This window comes from Pleurodeles waltl, chromosome 7, assembly GCF_031143425.1.
Source record: "Pleurodeles waltl isolate 20211129_DDA chromosome 7, aPleWal1.hap1.20221129, whole genome shotgun sequence".
NCBI classification, from domain to species: domain Eukaryota; kingdom Metazoa; phylum Chordata; class Amphibia; order Caudata; family Salamandridae; genus Pleurodeles; species Pleurodeles waltl.
This window is the reverse complement of record NC_090446.1, coordinates 677,162,617-677,180,327: the sequence shown is the minus strand read 5'-3', so window position 1 is coordinate 677,180,327 and position 17,711 is coordinate 677,162,617. Positions and strand designations below refer to the sequence as shown.

Genomic DNA, 17,711 nt, shown 5'->3' with positions numbered 1-17,711 from the left:
TCACAAGTCATTGATACTCTTGACGTACATTTGATGGATGCATTACCTAAACATAAAAGGGAAGAGTTAATTTGGATTCCAGGAGATTTTAAAATGCATGTGTGTAATGTCAGTGATGTGTCCCTTTGCAGCTTCTTGGACATGTGGGGAGTGACACAAGTTAGGCATACACCAAAATAGGAAAGTTACTGGCCACCAATGCAGGTGAGGGAAAGTCCTGAGATGGACCACCTGAGGAACAGCCTTCTTTGACTACAACAAGTGAAGGAATAGATGTGATGGAGCGCACTGAACAGTGTAATATTGTCAAATATTTTGGTGTTTGCTTGTGACTTTAAGACTTCAGGCACCATCTTTCCCCCACCCTTCAAGGGATCAAGTAACTGCAGCAATACTTATTTTATATTAGTATCCAATGATCTAGCTCCGTTTTAAGTGACTATAAATTGATTGATGGCTGTGTTAACTACCACAGTCCGTTCATCTTATTACTAAATTTCCCCTTTGTAATACTCCGACAGAAAGTGGGGAAATCGATTATTCGAACAAAGGGGTTAGACTCAAGAGGGAGAATATTTTTTTAAAGATTACTTTATGAACATGGTTTTAAATGAGAATCAGGATGCCATTGCAGTGTCTTTTAGACCAGGAGAAGACTCTTGGTTATTACTGAAGCCTTTAAATATATGTCACCCTGTTTCATCAATGCAGTCTATCAGTAACCCCCCTAGACCCAGTCCGCAGGATAGATGAATTAATCTTGCATATACCGCTGCCCAAAAATACTTAACATTAGTACTAAGTAATCGCCCCTGTTTCAAACCTGACATTGTCAATGTGGAAAGGGCATACAAAGAACTACTAGCATTAAGAAAAACTGAGAACAGGGCTAAAGAGTCGAGGACTTGGAAATTGCCAGGAGGTGCAATGATTCAGCAGCCTTTTGGAAAATTGTTAATCTTCCTTTCTTCACTAATTATGAAAGACTGCAGGTAAAATCTTTTATAGCCTCATAAATATGGGTAGAGTACTTTTCTAATTTATTTGATCCACCTTTTAATGACCAAGTGGCTAGTGTTACCAAAGAAGCACATTTTAGTGTAGTCGCTGGAATTTTTTTAAGTGATTCTTTTGTGGGAGCATAATATTATGTTCAATCAACAAGTGTCCAAAGGGTAAAGAACCCAGACTGGACGGCGATTGACACTTATTAGTGAGCTCAGTATGCTTCACCTTGGGCTGCGGTCAAAATCTACAATATGCCAAAATTGCATAAACGTCGAGAAAGATCTGGAGAGGCTTACAGGATACACCCCAATGATCTGAAGTATTACTGGTGCTACTCATTACGGGTGAGAGGGAGCTGGTGTCCTGGACGTATAGAGCCATTAAATCAGATAGTGTCAGCTGACAGGGTGGTGTGGGGTTGAGGAATTGGGGGAGCAACTTACAGATAAGGAATGTAACCAGACTTGGGCATTGGTTAAGGATGTCTCTGGGAATGCTAGGTTTAAATTAATTAATTTTAGTTACGTTGAAGGAGCTAGTGCGAATCCACAGAAGCCGATGCATATGTATAGGTACTCATGGTGTTGGGATGTGAGGGTATGTTAATACAGAGCAGCTGCAAAAAGTGGAAAATAACTTCTAACGAAAGTTGCTGTCTGTTCCACAATTTTCTTCCACCTTCCTGTGTCACACTGAGGTAGGTACAGGATATGTGGATTCACGTATTATATTAAGGCCCCTGATACTATGGCTAAGGGTATGGAGGAGACCAGAGGCACCATTGACAAGATCCATTATTTCTGACTGCCTAGCACTAAATAATGTGTCTGCAATCCCGTGGCTAGCAAACATAAAACCGAAGCTTACATTCCTAGATGCATCAGAACTATTCACCAACCCAGGCTGTTTTAATAACAATATAAGTGACCTAGTTAAAAGTTTGTTCCTCACTTTTCATCACAAACCTCAGAAAGACATGCTGCCGAACTCACAGACACAAACATCTCTAGGCAACCATATTGGACTACTGCTCCTGCATTTTACTTGTTTGCCAATAATGATACCCATCATAGATTTCTTCTTACTCTTTTCCGATTTATTATCATTAATTTTTAATCGCATTCTCGATACAGGAGCCATGTCTTTCATCACGTCTTTGGTGGCCCGGTGACAATGCATCACCACAGAGCATTGTTCACTTTATGGTGTTTTGCTCACTGTATATTTCTCATCTGAAACGTTTTTTAGCTCCCCTTTTACGTGAAATAAATATAAGACATTACAAAGAAGCCTTTCGCTACCTTTAGCGGCCAGATAGCCTTCGAACGTGCCATGAAGTCCTTAGCTATATAAGATGTGCACTAAGCACAAGGAAGGGATACGTAGAAGCTCGTTAAAAGCAGCCATTTTTATGCTTCATCGCCAGACGTTTTAATATTTATTTTAGTGCATTCCCTAACTTAAAAGTCCTGCATGTTTAAAAAATAATTATTATTATTAATTCTTGTATTTGTATTCTCACGCCCTTTGAATTTGTGTGTGTATTTATGGCTAGTTTTAGCCAAATAAAGGTCATTGATTCCTTGACCACTGGAACAACCTAAACAACAAACTTCACACTGAATCTATGTGCTTTAAGTGTGATGAAAAAGTTGTGGGGCTCTGAAAAGGGTGGCCAAAACAGTTTAACTGGGAACCATTACAAGATGCCTGGCCTGGGTAACTAGGGGCATGGCCAGAAGCATGTTAACTAAAATCTTGTGCTTGACACCGAAACACGCCTTATCAGTGTTTTGGTGCATGGATGAGCGTTTTTGGTTACTGCTTCCAAACGTATGAGACAACAACGAAAACACACATCTTAACATACCAGACCTATTGGTTTTGCTAATGGTTGTTAATATATTAAACAATATTTTAACAATAGTTGCCAGACATTTGTACCATACGCGCCTGAGGTGGAAAGGTGACCAGAGGTTGCTTTAAGCTCTCACCTTTGGAATGTCCTTCCTCTGGATACTAGACACAAGACTAATGTGTTTAGCTTGTGAAAAAGCCTAAACACCTTCCTGTTCCTCAAATAAACATTCCCTGCCTCAGCAGTCCTGTTCATTCTTCCTCTACTCAGTATCAGAGTAACTCTCTTTCAGCCACCTAGGATCAATTACGTTTGTGGTGTGCCCCGTATAACTTAAATAAAGTTAATAAACGCTTATTTTAGTAAACTTTAGTTACATTAATGAATGCTTCAATCAATCAGGATTAATAAAGCGCAGCAAATCACCAGTGTCTCAAGACGTTGCAGTTTTTGGCTGCTTCGTGGTGCTCTGTTCATTCAAACAGCCATGTCTTGAGTCCTTTTCTGTATTCCGGTGGCGTTCCTGAGGTGCAGGGCAAGATCTTTCCAGTTCACTCTTGTTCTCCCCATCATATAACTTTCCTCTATATTTTCTCCTTTGCAAAGGCCATTGATGCCCTTTTTCCCCACACATCTCCCTAAGGTTCCTCCTTCTGCATAGCCCCCCAGTTTATTTCCTCTTCATCGTGCTCTTTTCACCCTCTTTTGGCAAATACTAACTCTTGTCTCTTGCACTTTGCCAACAACTCTCACACACACACACACTTACTCCCCACTGGAAAACATTGCACTTTCTATCCCTTTACCGCTGTCAATATTTCAACAGCTGAGTAACTACTACACACTTCTCCATGGAATCATAATTAAAATAGGCATACATGTGTCCGTCGCTACGCGAACTCTGAAGAGAGGCCAATGATTGGCTGAATAGGTAAACTGAATCTTCACAACACACCGAGAGGAATTGTAAAAAAAACTATCACTGCCTTCAACTTAAACTCCCGAGCTCTCAATTGTGCCCCATCATAAATACTAAATTCACACTATAAACCTATCCATTTCGAAAACAAAGAAGTTTCTGAAATACAGTTGTATTTTAGGGAGCCTGGTCACCACATTCTTCCCGGTCAATCAATATTTGTTTCTGCTCACCCGGCTGTCGTTATCGCCCCCTTTGTACTTTTAAAGGTATGTGCATGAGTATAGTATCTGGTACAGTGGTTCCCAACCTTTTGGCTTCTGTGGCCCTCCACTTTATCATGACTGGAACCTGGGGACCCCCACGGAATCTTTACTGGAGTCTGGGGACCCCTCAGTGTGTCATTATGGAAAGATGGGACCAAATCTGTTAATATTATTTAATTTTCTAAACAGTCGTGGACCCCCTGAGAAGGCTTCATGGACCCCCAGGGGTCCCCGGACCACAGGTTGGGAACCACTGGTCTGGTAGATAGCCATTCCAATAGCTTTTCTTAATTCCTTTCTTAAAGCCCCATGGAATCCTCCCTTCCACATTAAAAGTTTGGCACCTGGACCCACTTGCGTTTTGAAAATCAGCACAAATGACCCACACCGCTATAGACCCCTTAATTTTCCTTTGGCCACAAATTTCTGGTAGCTATAAAGAATCACGTATAGGTGCATTGACACAGAATAGTAAATGCAGTGTGCTGCCATTGTATGGCACCAGTCAATTCTTCATAAGTCATCGTCACTTCGGAACCATTTAACAGTGTTACTGTTTAGAACTACGCGCCACCTTGATTCAACATGATCAATTCTAGTCACATGTTTGGTTTACAACTAGCTTCAGGTCTGGAGGGCAGTTGACAAGGGAATACTAGGATTAGCGTATCCCAATTAACTGTAAGGTTAAGGGCAGTGTTGGTGTGACTAGCAGATTGATCTCCTGCCAGAACTGACGGATATTGACGCCAGAGTACATATGCTAGACACAATACACTAACCGTAGCATATTCTAGAGTTGCTTTGCTACATAAAAATAATTGCATTGAAATATCTTATGACAACAACGTCCACAGAAAAGCACTGGACTGGAACACTATGACTTGTCATCAATAAGAAAAAGCAAAGAAAACGTTTGCATATGCAGAACCCGCAAGTCTTCCTAAAAAAAGAGGGGGCTGGTATGCATGCTGTGGTATCCAGTGTGCAGACTGTTTAGACTACAGTGAGGGCAGTGTGACAGATCATCAAGTCCTAGCTAGTCCCCTCCGACAGGCAGACACTATCAACAGCCACCTTGGTCTCACTCTCGAATTTGCAACTACTAGGTCGATAAATCGTCGCTGTTAAGAAAGGGGACGCAGGACCAGCTCTTAAGGGTTGAGTACACACAAGCTCACGTCTCCAATTGCACTCACCGCCATGGTGAAGCAGACCCTCCAGTCTGCGCAGCTCACACACAACGAGAGACAGCTACCAGCCCGGACAGCGGCAAGAGCCCTAAAGGAAGTGATGAATCTCCCACATGCTGCAAGAACCGGCCTGAACAGTTAAAAGCACACATCAGGAAGGCGGCCATGTTGGAGCAACGAGATGAGGCGTCCTCTTATAATTTTAGCTAGTAAACTATAAGAAAATAATGTATATAAAGATATGTTTTACAGAGTGTTTATGTCAAAAGATAATAACGCCGTTACTATTCATTTAAATTATCGGTCGGTGAACGATTGGTCCACAGAAGACCTGCTTCATTTGTTATTTTCCCAAAAAGTAAAACAACTATTGCGATTCTGTACGTTTCAGAACAGCCCGTTTCAAAGTCCGCGTTTGCCTCCTGTTTGATAATGATAAAGTAAAAACTTCACAACTGCAAAATGGCCACCGGATTTCCCCTCCCGCAGCTATCACGTTGTCCCTTTTTTATTTCAGTACGGATTAAATAAATCTGCCATTTTTGAATGGTGAGTTTTAGATTAAAATTCATTGATGGTAGAGAGAGTGTATAATCCACCCACATTTCAATGAATTGTTAACGCTTTATTTTGTAATTCGATTGAGAAAACTTCAGTCCAGACAATTTGGATTTAATAAAGCTTTCTACACACATTTTCAGCTTGAGGTATATTTGAAAAGTCCTTTAAAAAAGTGACTGGTATGCACATAAACGCACACTCCACAGAACAAAAACATTTTAATGTGCCATTTTAAGTATTGTTTTATTTTGTAATATGGCAGGGTTGAATTGGTTCCCAATCCCGCCGCTTTTTAAGCGCAATGAATGCAATTCATATGGTCAGTTCTACTTTTCTGTTCTGTGTTGAATGTGTACAAATGCAAAGGTACTTAATAGGCATGTGCATTCGGTAATAGGAATGGTTGGATAAAAAAATTATGTCTCGGTCTAGCTGCTTACCCATGGTCTTGTCTATCTCACTACTATATCACTACCACCACGAAGATGGAGGCGGGCTAGTCCCTAAAATAAGTACATGTGACTCCAAGTAATTGACAGGTGCGAATTACACCGAAATTTAAAATGTAGATTTCCTTAGTAATTTATGAAGGAAAGTCTTAATTTTATTAAAGACACAGAGGCGAGTATTATGCTAATCTTTTCATATTTATTTTTAACAGCAGCTGCAGTCAAGATGAAAAAACTACAAATCCCAGCAAGCAAAATGATAGTAGCCACTGGGAAACAAGATATAGTCCAATATAACGCACCAATCACTAACGAACTGTCCCCATAATACTTGCTTTGCTACATAAAAACAATTGCACTGAAATGACAACAACGTCCACAGAAAAGCCATCTTTTCTTGTGCAATATTTTTAAAAAGTAACAAATAATGGAATAATAGAACAACATATGCAGATTGCCATGAGGACGGATAAAAGGTTCTTGTACAACAATTAGAAGTTCAGACACAAAACTCGGAAGGATCTGTGCGTCTGAAGAGAGATGGCTGCTCTGGAACATAGTTGAGGCAGGTACTCCTATAAGGCATTGTTTATGGATGGGGTCTCTAGGAGGACGCCTGCTGAGTCGTTGAAGATGCTGTTAGGGAGGGCACAAAACAAAAAGGTAAAAGTTTGTAGAGGTGGGATAATACTCGCCTCTGTGTCTTTAATAAAATTAAGACTTTCCTTCATAAATTACTAGGAAAATCTACATTTTATGACAAGACCGGAGGCTCCTATTATGCTAGTTTAAAGCAAATCAATACCCTTCAAAGAACCATGTTGTACTGGCTTACAAAAAACAATTTAAATACATTATCATTAGACCAGTCAACCGATCTGAGAATGTCCTCAAATCGAGAGCCGGCCCAGAAAGCTTTAGAAGCCATAGCTCCTCTAGCTGAGTGGGCACCAGAGGCGGAGGTATCTATGCCCGCTAAGGACATAATCCATCGGACCCAATGAGCCAGAGTGGGGGAAGACACAGGCTTGAAAGATTTTCTGAAAGAAATGAGGCATTGGGACGCTGAGGCATTTCTGAAATCGGCTGTCTGTTGTTCATAAACTTTCAAACACTGGCCTACACATAATTTCGGATGGTTAGGAAACAAGGGATAGAAAACTGACGAGAGATTAGTCTTAGTATGTCTATGAACATTAAAAAGAACACCTGTTGGAGTAAAATGACGAGCAGTAATATCTAAAGCTCTAACATCAGTCAGACGTTTGAAAGAGACAAGGCATAACAGCATGGTAAGTTTAGAAGATAATTGTTTCAAAGTAAGCATTGGATTGTCTGGCCAGGAAATAAAAATGTTTAAAACAGCATTTACATCCCACAATTAACTGTATTTAGGTTTAGGAAGCTTGGAAAATTTTACTCCCTTTAAGAGACGGCAAACCAACAGATGTTCTCCAACCAGCTTTCCGTTGATGTAAGTGTGAGAAGAAGAAATAGCCGACCTGCACAAGTTAATGGCATGAAAAGACTTACCTTTACTGGCTTCCGCTGCCAAGAAATTAACGATAAAGATTATGGGGGTCATTCTGACCCCCGCGGGCGGCGGTCGCCGCCCGCCTGGAGGGAGCCGCCATGTGGCCGCTCTGCGGTCGAAAGACCGCGGAGGCCATTCTGGCTTTCCCGCTGGGCTGGCGGGCGACCGCCAGAAGGCCGCCCGCCAGCCCAGCGGGAAACCCCTCCCCACGAGGAAGCCGGCTCCGAATGGAGCCGGCGGAGTGGGTATGTGCGACGGGTGCAGTGGCACCCGTCGCGTATTTCAGTGTCTGCAAAGCAGACACTGAAATACAAAGTGGGGCCCTCTTACGGGGGCCCCTGCAGTGCCCATGCCATTGGCATGGGCACTGCAGGGGCCCCCAGGGGCCCCACGACACCCCTCACCGCCATCCTGTTCCTGGCGGTCGGAGCCGCCAGGAACAGGATGGCGGTGAGGGGGTCGGAATCCCCCATGGCGGCGTAGCAAGCTGCGCCGCCATGGGGGATTCCCAGGGCAGCGGAAAACCGGCGGGAGACCGCCGGTTTTCCTCTTCTGACCGCGGCCAAACCGCCGTGGTCAGAATGCCCTGCGGGGCACCGCCAGCCTGTTGGCGGTGCTCCCGCATCCCCGGCCCTATATCTGTTGTAAAGGAATCCATGTGTTTTTCCACACACCAGCTATGCCAAAGAGACCAAGCTGATCTGTACGCCTTTTTTTTTCCTGGAACCCAGGATAGTTCGATGAAGTTTGAAGCTTCTGATGAAATAGAAGGGAGCGGTTGGGATTCCCTGATAATTTTCAGGCCGAAAAGGTGAGGATATTTTCTAGGATTAGACTGTGGGAGAGGCCGAGGGGGTTGGTCAAGAGTTCTGGAAAGGAGGGTATTAGAAAGGGAGATTCTATTGAGAGTTCCAGGAGGGTGGGGAACCACACCTGGGAATGCCAGAATGGGACTATGAGAACCAAAAAGAGCCTGTTGATGTCTCACCTGTGCTAGCAACCTGGAAATCATAATAAAAGGAGGGAAGGCATAATTGAGAGAGGTTGACCAATCCTGAGAAAAGACATTGAAGGCTAGAACTACTGGATCTGGGCGCCAGCTGAAGAACCATGGAAGTTGAGTATTGAGAAGGGAAGTGAAGAGATCTATGTGAAAGGGACCCCATTTCTGATGAATAATGTTGAAAACCTCGGGGTGGAGCTTCCAGTCTCTTGAGTCTTGAAAATGATGAGAATGCCAATATGCTACCGAATTGAGATTGCCCGGTAAGTATTTTGCATGGACTGAAATTCTGTTTTGAAGAGAAAACTCCAAAAACCCTATTACTAATTCTGCTAAAGATTTGGACTTTGTGCCTCCCAGATGGTTGATGTAACGGATTGCTGAAATGTTGTCCATTCTGAGAAGAACCAAACAACAAACTCTGTCCCTTTCTAGACTTTTGATTGCAAAGGAGCCGGCAAGCATCTCTAAACAGTTGATGTGCAACTTTTACTCCTATAGAGACCATGTACCTCCAGTCGAGATTGCACCAAACCGGGCCCCCCAACCCAGTAGACTTGCATCTGATTCTAATACAAGATCTGGGGCTGATGCAAAGATAGTCCTGCTGTTCCAGGCATCTAAATGGTCTAGCCAACATTGTAGTTCTGTTTGAGATTGCTGGTCTAGGACAATATGTCTGAGTAAGCAAAACCTTTTTGGAGGGGACAAATTTTCAACCTTTGAAGGGCCCGATAATGTAATGGGCCTGGGAAAATGGCCTGGATCGATGAGGACAGAAGGCGTACTATTCTTGCTAGGGATCTGATGGAAAGAAGAGAACTGTATAAAGTTTGAAGAATTTCTGAATTAATGGATTATATTTTCACTGAAGGAAGAAGAAGCATGGCTGAAACGGAATCCACTAGGAAACCTAAGAACTCGATTTTTTGAACCGGAACTAGCGAAGATTTTTCGGAGTTGATAATAAAACCAAGATCTGTGAGAAGAGTGTAAGCTAGATGGACATGAGAAAGCAGGGACATACGATTCTGATTCATTTTTTTTTTGTTGAAATATATTTTATTAACATTTTGTTGCTTTACATTTGTTTGTCTGTACAACGTAACATCTTGCATGTTTTATACATGATCATTTAACAATTCACGTTTGAGGTATACATTCCCTTTGGTTCGTAGCTTATTACCTTGGTGCTGTTTATCAGGTTTTATGTGTATGTTTGTCACTGATTTTAATAAGCTGTGCTCATTAACATGCTATGTTGTGATCCTCGCTTTATTACACCCTAGTTTTGGATCTAGTGATTACCTAACAAACTTAAATCCGTTCTGAGCTATAGTTTGGGGGAGAAGGCAGATAGGGAGTAAAACAAGAAAAAGGGGGGGGGGAAGAGGAGGGAAAGAGATAGATAAACGAAAGTAATAATAGAAAAAGAAAAACAAACCACAAGCGGTCAACTTTACAGCTTTGTGTGGGTGGGGCTTGTATTTGTTGGTATTTGAGGCACGAGAGCATAGTAGCATTAGAGGGGGGGGGGCAGGCCAGGGCGCACCAGTGTACAGGGGGGACGGCAGACCAAACACTACATTCGCCGTTTCTAATAGTGGTGTGTCAGTTAGTGGTTCGGTCGTTTTCGTATTGCTTCTCTCGGCATGGGCTATCTATAATTTCGGCCACCTTCGGGCACCTATTTGGGAACTTTCCCCACTTGGTCAATTTTCCTAGGGTGTGCTAGCCATTTCCTGTTACTACTCCGGGGCTTGCTGTTCTCCTGAGTAGACTATCCCAGCTCGTCACTAAGTCCTCCCACCCCGGGGCAATGGGGACCTGGCGGATGCCCTTGGCTTCCTCTGCTTTCAGGACCTGTAGTTCAGCCCTAGACCATCTTGTAACATCTCCTTTCCAGTCAGTCAGCGAAGGGTGGCCTGTTGCCTTCCAGCCCCTTGATATTAGTCTCTTGTAGAGGGCCAGGGATAGGTCCAGGAAACGTCTCCCTACTTTTCCGCCTAGCGCAATCGGTCTAAGACCCAGTAAGCACAGCTCAGGGGTGAGTCGCAATTCTATCCCGAGCAGTTCGGATAAAATAGGCAGTATCTCCCTCCAACCAGATTGAAGTTCTGGGCATCCCCACACCATGTGGTCAAAGTCCGCATTTCCCCCCCAGCATCTCGGGCATGTCCTGGGGGCTCCCCCGTATATATGGAACAGTCGATGGGGTGTGAGGTACGTTCTATGTAAATAATTGTATTGAATGTATCTCAAGCGCGTGTTACGCGAAATCACCCGGGGGTAAGCCAGTGTTTTGTTCCATTCTGAGTCAGACAAATCCCGCCCGATCGTGTTCTTTCAAGGACTGTAGAGGATCTAGTGTTGCCTCAACCTGGGCCCGGTATATTTGGGCGATCAAGTGGGGTTCCTCCCCTGATGTCAGCAGTAGGCGCAGGACCCTGTGAGTAGCGGGCTCCACATTTATTGGGTCCCAGCGGGCTTTCAGAGTGTGTACTAGTTTCCCGAAAAGCAGGAATTGACCCCGGGGAACACCGCCTCCCGATAGGTCAGCAAATCCCTTCAGTACACCCCCCTCGAAGATCCCACCCACTGTCTCAATCCCAGCTGCAGTCCAAGGACCAAGCCCCAGATTTCCCGATCCCTTCCCCCCGGACTCCAGAGCCAACACCGACAGTGGTAAAGCTGGGGAGTATGGCGGGCCCACTCCCACCCTCTTCGCGCACCTTTTCCAGCAAGCCATCGCAACACTTATCATTGTATTGTTTCCAGGGAGGGCTATTTTCCTGCCTGTCATGCATGCCGTTATACATGCCGTATCCGTTATCCCTTGGGAAGCACACAGATCCAGGCGTCCTCTGCCCGCCAGCCAGCCGGCCACCCATTGCAGTTGGGATGCCAAGTAGTATGCCTCAAAGTCAGGGGCCCCCAGTCCACCCATGTGGGTCGGCCTACAGATGGTCGTGAGTGCAGTGCGTCTGCGACCATCATCCCATATTAGCTCCCTGAGGAACATGTTCAAGTCGCGGAACCATGCCGGGGGGATCCGCAGCGGTAAATTGGCAAAAAAGTAGAGAAGTCGGGGAAGCATAATCATCTTGGACAGTGCCACTCTGGCCATTACAGATAGTTTCAATGAGCGCCAAAACCCCACCGAAGATCGCAGGGATCGGAGCACTTTGCCAAGGTTACCATCCCTGTGGTCTCCCAATTCATGGAATATTTGAATACCCAGGTACTTAAAGGTCTGTGGGGCCCAGTTCAGGTCTGTCGGACACTCTGCTGGGCGGATGCAACCAGGTGTCAAGGGAAACACACATGTTTTGCCGCGATTAAGGCGCAGTCCCGATACTACCCAGAAGTCCTCCAAAACCTCTAGGGCCCAGGGGAGCCCGCTCGCTCCGTCCCTAAGGTAGATCAGTATGTCATCTGCATACAGAGAGACAATGTGCTCGGTCGGCCCCCATTTAATCCCCCTACCCACACCCTCTCCACGTAATCGGGCCGCAAGAGGCTCAATCGCCAGGGCAAACAACAACGGGGATAGGGGACATCCCTGTCTGGTTCCACGGAACACCGAGTATGCACTAGAGATTGTTCTATCCGTCTTCACTCTCGCTAGTGGGGATGAGTATAATAAGTCCACCCATCTAGCCCAGTTTTCCCCCAGGCCCATTTTTAACATTGCCGCCCGCAGATAGTCCCACCTAATCGAGTCAAAAGCCTTCTCGAAATCCACCGCCAACAGGATCCCAGCTGGCGGTTTCAATTAGTCTGGCATGTGTAAGATGGAGAAAATTTGTCTGAGGTTCAGGGAGGTGCTGCGGCCAGGGATGAAGCCGTTCTGGTCGTGTATCTGTGTGGACATGTGGGGGAGAAGTCGGCCAGCCATGGTCCTGCTAAGGATCTTGAAATCGCTGTTTAGCATCGATAGTGGGCGGAAGTCAGCCACCGATGCTTCCCTATTGGTTGTTTTGGGGAGTGGCACTACTAGCGCTTCACGTAGCGTGCACGGTAGTTCTCCACACTGTACCGCTTCCGCGTACATCTCCGCCAATTTGGGGACTAATAAGGACTTATATTTTTTATAGAAATCCATAGGAAGACCGTCCGTGCCAGGGGTCTTCCCAGGGGCCAGCTGAGCCACCGCATCGCTTATCTCTTCCGTAGTCACCGGCCCCCCTAGGCTGTCCCTGTCCTCTAGGTTCAGCACAGGCAGGGGGATCTGTATCAAAAAATTGTCAAGTGTTCCCATCTCCAGGTTGCTAGGCGTCCTATACAGGTGCATGTAATAATTTCTAAACGCGTCATTAATGGGGCCTGGACTGAGTCTACGAATCCCCCTTCTGTCTAGTATGCTTGTGATGAGTTCGCTGTCTCCATTCGGACGCACCAGCCATGCCAGAAGTTTACCCGACCTCCCCTCTTCTGACTGTAGGGATGCCAGGTATTTTTGCGTGCTGTGACATCTGAGCCGTTCTTCTACTTGGGAGTGTTCCCTGCGCGCACGGTCATACTCTTCGTCTACCTGTACTACCGGGCCCTGTCTCAGTTCCCCTTCGTGTATGACCTTCTCCAGGGCAGTTAGTTCCCTCTCTAGTGTGTGCCTCACCCATGCTGACTGCCCAAGACAGAAACCCCTCGTCACCACCTTGAGTGCCTCCCATTCCATGGCTCTGGAAGTGGTGGATCCCTTATTGGTTTCAATGTATTCTATCAGGTGGCAGCGTAGTGCCTCTCTGTATGCCTGGTCCTCAAGCGCCGTGGGGGCCAGTCTCCATGACGGTATGGAGGGTCTGTCCTGTGCTACCCTCAACGTTAACAATAGTGGATTATGATCTGATATTGTACGGGCAAGGTATTCGGAGTGGGTCACACTTCGGGCCAGTCCCGCAGTGCAGACCATCCTATCAATTCTGGTGTGCACCTGGTGAAGGCCCGAGTAAAACGAATAGTCTCTGACGGTCGGGTGTTGCATCCGCCAGACATCCACCAGCCCCCAAGTGCCCAGCCACTCAGCTAGCCTTTGTGCTATCTTGGTTGATGTTGCCCCTTAGAGTGGCGGGGTGGACCTGTCCATGTTTATATCTAGTACTGCATTGAAGTCCCCTCCTATTAATATTTCCCCTGTGTGTTGGCGAGTAAGGTGTCTAGACAGGCTCGTCATGAATGAAACTTGGTCCTGATTGGGGGCATAAATGCAACTCAAAACCAGCGGGGACCCATGTAACGTCCCCTCCAGTATGACAAACCTTCCCTCTTTATCTATGTTGGAGGAATCAATCATCAGGGGGACTCCCGCCCTAATCCAAATCAGAACGCCTCTTGCATAAGCTGAATATTCTGTAGCAAACACCTGCCCCCTCCACCTCCGCATTAGTTTCTCACCCTCTCCCGGTGCCATGTGGATCTCCTGTAGCATAGCCACCTGCACCCCCCTTCTCTTTAGGAAGGAAAGAATTCTATGCCTCTTGGCCGGTGTGCCCATCCCCCTGACATTCCAGGTTATGATATTGTAGTCTGCCATCTTATTCTTAGAGCCTGATAAGGGTGGGCCTGGCGCGCCCGGAATTCTGGTTGGTCCCTCCCACATGCTCGTGCCTTTACTGTGGTCGGACAACTCCACCCATGTTGCCGATTTAACTCGTAACTGCAAACCCCATCTCCCCAACCCCAGGGCGCCTCCGGAACTGTAGGTTGCCCATAAAATTGTGCAACAGTGCAACTTGATTAAACACATAACTGCAATACTCGCCAGCCAAGTCAGACAGGCGAGAGTCAAGTCAGGGGGGGTGGCCAGGTCCGGAGGGGCCACACGTTCATTCAGTATATCTTGTCACTGGGTGCCACCGCAGGCCAGAGCTATCCGAGTTCGTCAGCTGTTTGTGGGGTCACCTTCGGAGCGCGGGACAAGCTCTCGGAGTCTCCAACGGAGGATACCATTGTGTCATCAGACTCTTCTTCAGAACCTTCCCGAGGGGACGCTTCTCCGCCTACCCGGGCCGCTGCCTCCAAGGCCGCCCTCCTGCCCGTCTCTCTCTGTGTCTGCGTTGGCGCCAGTTGTGGGCGATCTCTGGATCTCTTTCCCCTCGGGGTCCGGCGGACCTTGTTCGTTCCAGGGCTCTCGTGCGCAGGCCGCGCCGTTTGGGATCCATGCCTCTCGAGCCATTCCCATGCCTCCTCCGGGGTTTGGAGGAACGTAGTCTTCCCCTCCACAAACACTGTTAGTCTTTCTGGGTAAAGCAGCGCGTACTGTATCCCCTCGTCTCGAAGGGCTCTTTTAACCGCAAGGAATGAGGCGCGTTTATTCTGGACATCTAGAGTGAAGTCTGGGAATAGTGACACTTACCCATTGGCTACTTTGAAGGGTCCCTTTTCCCTGGCTTTCTGCAGGAGGATGTCCCTGTCTCTGTAGTGCAGGAGTTTAGCGATTACAGCACGGGGAGGCCTACCAGGAGCAAGGGGTCTCAACGGCACTCGATGCGCTTGCTCCAGTGTGTAGAAGGGGGTCAGGCAACCCGGTGCAACCACTGCACTCAGCCATTTCTCCAGGAATTCCACCATGCTCGTCCCTTCCGTCCCCTCAGGAAGGCCCACCACGCGCACATTATTCCTCCAGTTTCTTCCCTCCGCATCCTCGGCCCGTTGTTCAAGCCTTGCCACTCTGCCGGCCAGAGAGGTTACCTCTGCCGCTACGTCTTTCTGCCTCGGCACGACATCAGCCAGTGTTGTTTCCGTTTCTTTAACTCTGTCAGCCAGTTTATGATGGTCCGCTCTCAGGAGGCCCACCTCTATCGCCACTTGATTGATGTCGCGCTGCAGAGTTACCTTTGTGTCTTCAATAGCTCTCAGTATCTTGTCTAGGGTGTCTTGCACTTTGGCTTGTGACTGGTTCTGCGAGGCCGCCTCTTTGTCCCCAGGCGCTGCCAGAGGGTCCATGGCTCTGTTCTTATGTCTGCCCTTGGGGGGCATCGGTCAGGCAAAGGGGTATACCCCAAAGGGTCCGATATGTGGCCCGAACGTCTTTCTGTTTTCTGCTTCTAATTTGTTCACTCGCTTCAGCCTCAGCTGCTTTAACCCCTGAACCCAGGTGGTCCAGGCCGAGCTCCAGTCGACCCACTGGCCGTCCCCAGCATCTAGGCCCAAAGGGTGGGGGACTGCGTTAGCCAACCGTGAGTGGTTGCCACCTGCCTCCGTTCTGGTTCATCCGCGCACTCCTTCTTTAAGCCCCAGTCCGCCAACCGGGATCAGGCACGCGCCGCAACCGCAGCTTGGTTGTCTCCTCATGCGGGGCACTCACCCACTCTTAAGTGTTGCTACTGTGTCCGATGCAATTCTCCTGGCCGCGCCCATTATCCTCAATCGGGAGTTGATGGTGCTCCTGGGCCTCCGGCAACTCCGCAGCCCCATCGTGCCAGGCAACAAGACATAATCTCCTCTCTGGACATGCCTGTGAGAAAGTAGACTCTTTCTAGCCTTGTAACCCCCACTTTTGGCCTGTTTGTGAGTATATGTCAGGTGTTTTCACTGTCTCACTGGGATCCTGCTAGCCAGGGCCCAGTGCTCATAGTGAAAACCCTATGTTTCAGTATGTTTGTTATGTGTCACTGGGACCCTTCTAGTCAGGACCCCAGTGCTCATAAGTTTGTGACCTATATGTATGTGTTCCCTGTGTGATGCCTAACTGTCTCACTGAGGCTCTGCTAACCAGAACCTCAGTGGTTATGCTCTCTCTGTACAAATTGTCACTAACAGGCTAGTGACCAATTTCACCAATTTACAGTGGCATACTGGAACACCCTTATAATTCCCTAGTATATGGTACTGAGGTACCCAGGGTATTGGGGTTCCAGGAGATCCCTATGGGCTGCAGCATTTCTTTTGCCACCCATAGGGAGCTCTGACAATTCTTACACCGGCCTGCCACTGCAGCCTGAGTGAAATAACGTCCACGTTATTTCACAGCCATTTACAACTGCACTTAAGTAACTTATAAGTCACCTATATGTCTAACCTTTACCTGGTAAAGGTTGGGTGCTAAGTTACTTAGTGTGTGGGCACCCTGGCACTAGCCAAGGTGCCCCCACATTGTTCAGGGCAAATTCCCCGGACTTGGTGAGTGCGGGGACACCATTACACGCGTGCACTATACATAGGTCACTACCTATGTATAGCTTCACAATGGTAACTCCGAATACGGCCATGTAACATGTCTAAGATCATGGAATTGCCCCCCCAATGCCATCCTGGCATTGGTGAGACAATCCCATGATCCCCCGGGTCTCTAGCACAGACCCGGGTACTGCCAAACTACCTTTCCTGGGGTTTCACTGCAGCTGCTGCTGCTGCCAACCCCTCAGACAGGTTTCTGCCTTCCTGGGGTCCAGCCAGAACAAAGGACTTCCTCAGAGAGAGGGTGTTACACCCTCTCCCTTTGGAATAAGGTGTCAGGGCTGGGGAGGAGTAGCCTCCCCCAGCCTCTGGAAATGCTTTGATGGGCACAGATGGTGCCCATCTCTGCATAAGCCAGTCTACACCGGTTCAGGGATCCCCCAGCCCTGCTCTGGCGCGAAACTGGACAAAGGAAAGGGGAGTGACCACTCCCCTGACCTGCACCTCCCCTGGGAGGTGCCCAGAGCTCCTCCAGTGTGCTCCAGACCTCTGCCATCTTGGAAACAGAGGTGCTGCTGGCACACTGGACTGCTCTGAGTGTCCAGGGCCAGCAGGTAACGTCAGAGACTCCTTCTGATAGGCTCCTCCAGGTGTTGCTAGCCTATCCTCTCTCCTAAGTAGCCAAACCTCCTTTTCTGGCTATTTAGGGTCTCTGCTTTGGGGAATTCTTTAGATAACGAATGCAAGAGCTCATCAGAGTTCCTCTGCATCTCTCTCTTCACCTTCTGCCAAGGAATCGACT

The 17,711-nt window shown here is 47.2% G+C and overlaps 1 protein-coding gene across 1 annotated transcript in view; it reads right to left on the bottom strand.

The window, feature by feature from the left end:
* The window catches only part of LARS1 (leucyl-tRNA synthetase 1), a 360,224-nt gene extending 354,864 nt beyond the window's left edge, over positions 1-5,360 (bottom strand). Inside the window, exon 1 of the mRNA XM_069244681.1 lies at positions 5,251-5,360. Within this exon, the coding sequence (XP_069100782.1) occupies positions 5,251-5,256 (6 nt within the window). The 5' untranslated portion in view covers positions 5,257-5,360. The remainder of the gene's footprint in view (positions 1-5,250) is intronic.
* Between the last annotated feature and the right edge of the window lie 12,351 nt (positions 5,361-17,711).